At 38.2% G+C, this 6000-nt stretch overlaps 1 protein-coding gene across 1 annotated transcript in view; it reads right to left on the bottom strand.

The window, feature by feature from the left end:
• Window positions 1-6000, bottom strand: part of dars1 (aspartyl-tRNA synthetase 1) — a 91548-nt gene that overhangs the window by 53080 nt on the left and 32468 nt on the right. Inside the window, exons 5-6 of the mRNA XM_043694024.1 lie at window positions 5724-5816; window positions 4254-4356 (exon numbers count right to left, since the gene is read on the bottom strand). Of these exons, the coding sequence (XP_043549959.1) occupies window positions 4254-4356; window positions 5724-5816 (196 nt within the window). The remainder of the gene's footprint in view (window positions 1-4253; window positions 4357-5723; window positions 5817-6000) is intronic.

The following is a 6000-nucleotide window of genomic DNA, read 5'->3' as shown; positions in this document are numbered from 1 at the left end:
AGAGGGATTGAGTATAGAAGCAAAGAGGTTCTTCTGCAGCTGTACAGGGCCCTGGTGAGACCACACCTGGAGTACTGTGTGCAGTTCTGGTCTCCAAATTTGAGGAAAGACATTCTGGCTATTGAGGGAGTGCAGCGTAGGTTCACAAGGTCAATTCCTGGAATGGCGGGAATTACCTTAACTGAAAGACTGGAGCGACTGGGCTTGTATACCATTGAGTTTAGAAGACTGAGAGGGGATCTGATTGAGACATATAAGATTTATGAAAGGATTGTGCATTCTGGCAGCAGGAAACATGTTTCTGCTGATGGGTGAGTGCCGAACCAGAGGACACAGCTTAAAAATACGGGGTAGACCATTGAGGACAGAGATGAAGAGAAACTTCTTCACCCAGAGAGTGGTGCCTGTGTGGAATGCTCTGCCCCAGAGGGCAGTGGAGGCCCAGTCTCTGGATTCATTTAAGAAAGAGTTGGATAGAGCTCTCAAAGATAGTGGAATCAAGGGTTATGGAGATAAGGCAGGAAGAGGATACTGATTAGGAATGATGGGCCATGATCATATTGAATGGCGGTGCAGGCTCGAAGGGCTGAATGGCCTATTCCTGCACCTATTGTTTATTGTCTATCAGAACTAGAGGGCATAGGTTTAGGGTGAGAGGGGAAAGATATAAAAGGGACCTAAGGGGCAACTTTTTCACACAGATGGTGGTACATGTATGGAATGAGCTGCCAGAGGAAGTGGTGGAGACTGGTACAATTGCAACATTTAAAAGGCATTTGGATGGGTATATGAATAGGAAGGGTTTGGAGGGATATGGGCTGGGTAGTGGCAGGTGGGACTAGATTGAATATCTGGTCAGCATGGACGGGTTGGACCATAGGGTCTGTTTTCATGCTGTACATCTCTATGACTCTAAGTATCCTATGAGATAGATTAAAGAGACTGGGCCTATATTCTCTTGAGTTTAGAAGGAACAGGAGTGATCTTGTTGAAGCACATATTCTTCATTCAGGACTCAACAGGATAAAGGTGGGAAGGATGTTCCTGCCGGCAGGGGGTGGTGTGGGGTGGGTGGGCAGTGGGGAACTACTAGAATTTTTAGTTGCTAAATATCACAGGATTGGTGTTGTTGAAGAAAAATGCTGTTGAGTTGAATGGCAAAGCAGGCTTGAGTGACCTGAAGAAGGGCTTATGCCCGAAACATCGATTCTCCTGTTCGCTGGATGCTGCCTGACCTGCTGCGCTTTTCCAGCAACACATTTTCAGCTCTGATCTCCAACATCTGCAGACCTCATTTTCTCCTTGAGGGACCAAATGCCCTGCTCCTGTTTCTATTTCCTGTATGTATTAATAGACACAACATGCATACTTGTCCACTGGCACCTTCCATTTGAAACTGTAATCAGACACCCATACATTAAACATATATTGTAGGCTAGCAGGGAACGCTATGAACTGAAACAGGTGCAAATGAATTTCCTGTCTCAGTCTGTTAAGCCAGACTTATCAGCTTAACAAAACAAACTGAGCCATCTGTGAAAAAGCCACACGAGAATTACAGTGAAATAATCACACATACAAGAAGTTCACAATACCCTTTAATGATCAGTGACCTATAGTCACCCTAACAAAAACATCCAACAGGATATCTAATTAAAACTCTACAACTATGCAATTGCACAATAGCTGTACATTTTTTAGAGAAATCTCTAAAATCTATCTAGGAAAAGTATAAACCCACAAATAAAATTCATTAAGCTTTGAATACTTTATTTACAAGTTATTTTGAAAATTATTTTCGATTTTAACACAATATTTTAAAAAATTCGAGAATGTTTCATTATTTGATTAATCAAATATTCTCCACGAGTCACCTAATCTAATACCGTTATCACAATCCTTTCCACATTCGCTTTATGAAGAAATAAATTTCCTTTTAAAATGTTATTTATTTATTCACAGGAGGAGGGTGTTGCCACCAGGCCCAGCGTTTATTGCCCATCTCCAATTATTCAGAGGGCAGTTAAGAGTCAACTACATCACTGTGGATCTGGAGTCACATGTTGGCCAGACCTGGTAATGATGGCAATTTTCTTCCCTAAAGGAACTTAGTGAACCAGATGGTTTTTTTCCAACACTCCACAATGGATTCACAGTCATCATTAGACTCTTAATTCCAGATTTTACTGATTGCAGATTACACCATCTGCCGTGGCAGGATTCGAACCCAGGTTCCCAGAACATGACCTGGATCTCTGGATTAATGGTCTAGTGATATTACCACTAGGCCATTGCCTCCCGAGTATACCTAAAGAATCATGAACTCACACCGCACAGAAAGGGGCCATTAAGACTATCATGCCTGAGCCAATTCTTTGACAGTATTGTTTAATTTTGACCCACATGATAACTTATTCAAATAAATTTCTTTATGAAGCTTCTGACTGAATCTAATTTCATGACCCTTTACACAAGTGTGTTATGGATTTTGCTTCTGTGGAAGAAATTTTGCCTTATAATAGGCGTAAAGTTGATGTGGCTAATGGTAAGGTGACGCATGCTGGGTGAAACAACAAGGAGGGGCATTCTGGAGTTAGATTTTCCTAAATCCTTGAAGGTGGCAGGGCAAGTTGCTAAGGAACTTAAAGTGAATGGGATGCTTAGATTTGTAAATAAGGAGACTGAATGCAAAAACAAGGAAGTCACGTTAAACCTTCATAAATCACTTGTTAGATCTCAGCTAGAACTCCATATATAATTCTCAGTGCCACTCTTCAGGAAGGATATTAATGTTTCGTAGAATAGGTTTACCAAGATAATGTCAAGAATGAGGGACTTCACATTATATGGAGAGATTTTGGGAATTTGTAATTTTCTCTTTAGGGGAAAAAAAAGGTAAAGAGATGGAGAACTAAAGTTTTGATAGTCTCTCCCTGCTTCTTCTGTTTCATTTGATTGCTATAAATTACTTGGCAGAACTTTTCAAAGTTATAAAGAGTCTAATACTTCTTTCCCATTTTTCCCAAGAATCCTGGAGTACAAACTGTGATGATGTTTATACATTAAATCAAATGATATCCTTTCTTTTGAGCACTGACCTCTAATATCAGTTCTACTGTTTCTGAAATCCTCAAACTCACTTCAGATTTGCAATTACCAACAACGTACTTCTTGACTTTCTTTCTTGTTCTCTCACTCTGCACCACAAACTTTCTCTCCCACCAAGCAGCTCCAACCTCAAATTAAGTTGCTTCTAATTATATATACTGAAACAAAGGGTTTTTCAGTGCCCTTTAAGTTTCTTGTTTTCACAATTAGCCTTTCCAAACATGTTTTTTTTTTGCCAACTCTTAATATTTCCTGAATCTCTTCTTTGTTAATTGAAGTATAAATAATAAATGTGCTTCTGAGTCTTTTCTCACTGTTTCAAAACCACAGGTTGCTTATTTAAAACTGTCATTAAGCTAAAACGATTTCTCTTTGGGTCATGAGTCTTTGCATGTCACTTCCTGAAAAGGTGGTGGAAACAGAGTCTTTGAATACTTTTAATGCTAAATGCTAATCTCATAAATAGATTCATGTTAAGAAAAAGGTTGAAAATGTTGTCAAAGGTAGGCAGAAATGTGGATTTGAGATTGCAATCAGACCAGACATGATATTATTGAATGGCAGAGCAGGATCAAGAGGCTCAGTGGCCTACACCTGAATTCTAGAATTCCCATGGTGCAGAAAGAGACTATTCAGCCCATCGAGTTTCCACCAATCCTTTGAAGAGAATCTCACACTATCCCCATAACCCTGCATTTACCATGGCTAATCAACCTAATTTACACATCTTTGGAGTATGGGAGGAAACCGGAGTACCTGGCAGAAACTCATGCAGACCTGGGGAAAACATGCAAATACCACACAGACAGTCAACTATGGCAGGAATCGAACCCAGATTCTTGGCACTGTGAGGCAGCAGTCTAACCACTTCATTTGTTCATATATTTGAAATTTCATATTTTCTTCGTATTCATTTATGCATGCCTTAGATATGATTTTACTAATTGAAATAGAACAGGAGTTGTTTACACCAAAACACAAAGTTTCCATACTTACTCTGCTTACATATCAAAACATTACAAGATTTAAGCAAAGGATGCTAACAATGGTACTTATTTGAACTATAGAATGTAAAGGGACCTAATGGAAAATATCTCCTTTCTCATAATTGTACTTCAGACAAAAGGAAGTAATTCCAAACTTACTTCGCAGCAAATTTGACCATCTGTTTGCTAACATGGTCTCCTACAGCCACAAGTCCTTGGACATTAAACTGTTGCTGACGTAGGACTAAAAAACACTGCTTCCCTGTTGAGATAAAAATAGTCCATATTGAGTGCTATATACGTCAGATCCCCTGATACACTGTTTTGCTTCTTACAACTTAGTCACACTTTTTGCTACTCATACATTATTTTTTTTTAAAGATGAAAGAAGCTTGTATAAATTGAAAAAGTAAATTAATCCAGAGGTTAAAGAGGAATATTAACCCACAAAACTTTACAGCATGAAACAACCATTTAAATTAACTTTCAGCAATTCTGTATCTTGTTATTCCTTGAAAGGTTATTTCTTGCTTTTCGGTCGCTAAAATATTTTCACTGCTAAATGAATTCACCGTTTGCTGAATACACTCTACTAAAACCACATTAAGATAAGCATTTATTAAATATGTTTACTTGAAACAATAACTCTCACTATCTGTAATTCGTTATTCAAACTATGGCTAACCAATGAAATGATGTGGAGGAGCTGGTATTGGACTGAGTGGACAAAGTTAAAAATCACACAACACCAGGTTATAGTCCAACAGGTTTATTTGGAACCACTAGCTTTCAGAGCGCTCCAAACGCTAGTGCTTCAAAATAAACTTGTCGGACCATAACCTGGTGTTGTGTGATTTTTAACTTTATCCAATGAAAATGATCAAAAGTGAAACTAATTAATTTTTCAGCATTGAGAATTAAAGGATATGGAAATATGACAGGAAACTAGGGTTGATGCAGGAATCCAGCCATGATCTTGCTCTATGATGGCTAAAGGGCTCTACACTGTTGCTATTTCTTAAGGACTTAATTGCAACTTACAGGAAATACACAATATAAAATGACTGATAATCATCAGATTTACAATCATGCTTAGAACCTTTATATCTGACGGGCACCATTGTACACCAACACTGGATTTACTGCCATTCTCCAAATGGAGCCAATGGACTTGAGTTTAAACTCTTCTCTAAAAGTCAGCAGCTTTAACAATACAGCATAACCAATGCAATGAAGTATCACCCGGATTCTTAATTGACTTTCATTAAATCTGGATTAAATCGCTTACTTCAGTTCTCTTATATAAAATATTTCTTAAGTAGTTAATGCTGCACCACCTTTCATCTCTGCTATAAAACATACAGCAGCTTTAGTGCCTATTTTGCAAAATGATTGCACTTCAAAGGTTAAAAGAAATTGTTCTTTTTCAAAAAAAAATTGGAGCAGATAGATTTAAGAACTGTATTCCTTTTCTCTATTGTGTAGCTAGCACCTAAATAAGCCATATTCTTAATGAAAAAATATTTAGTGGAAACATTTACAATGGGAAACTTCTGCCTACAAAAGCTGCTTCCTGTTGACCAAGTATAAAGTGAAAGATGACCACATGCTGTAGGCCATTGCTCTTACCTTTGGCTCTACTGGTGTGGACTCGGGAACGGAGCCAGACCACCTGGTCAGCTTTTTCTTCTGTCAGATTTTTCACATGAACCAACACACGGTCTTTACATAAAGAATATTCTTCTGTTTAGGGTTAGCTCAGAAAATTCAACATCACTACAGTAATCAAAACATGTGCAATTTAAAACATCAAATAAAATACCCAATCTAGTTGTGTTACTGATTTCAGTTTTCAAGGTCAACAGATTTTCAATGCAGTAATTTCAGGATGAACCTCCTCATTCCA

This window comes from Chiloscyllium plagiosum, chromosome 7, assembly GCF_004010195.1.
Source record: "Chiloscyllium plagiosum isolate BGI_BamShark_2017 chromosome 7, ASM401019v2, whole genome shotgun sequence".
In the NCBI taxonomy this organism is placed as follows: Eukaryota; Metazoa; Chordata; class Chondrichthyes; order Orectolobiformes; family Hemiscylliidae; genus Chiloscyllium; species Chiloscyllium plagiosum.
The sequence above is the reverse complement of the archived record's forward strand: the minus strand, read 5'-3'. Positions and strand labels throughout refer to the sequence as shown.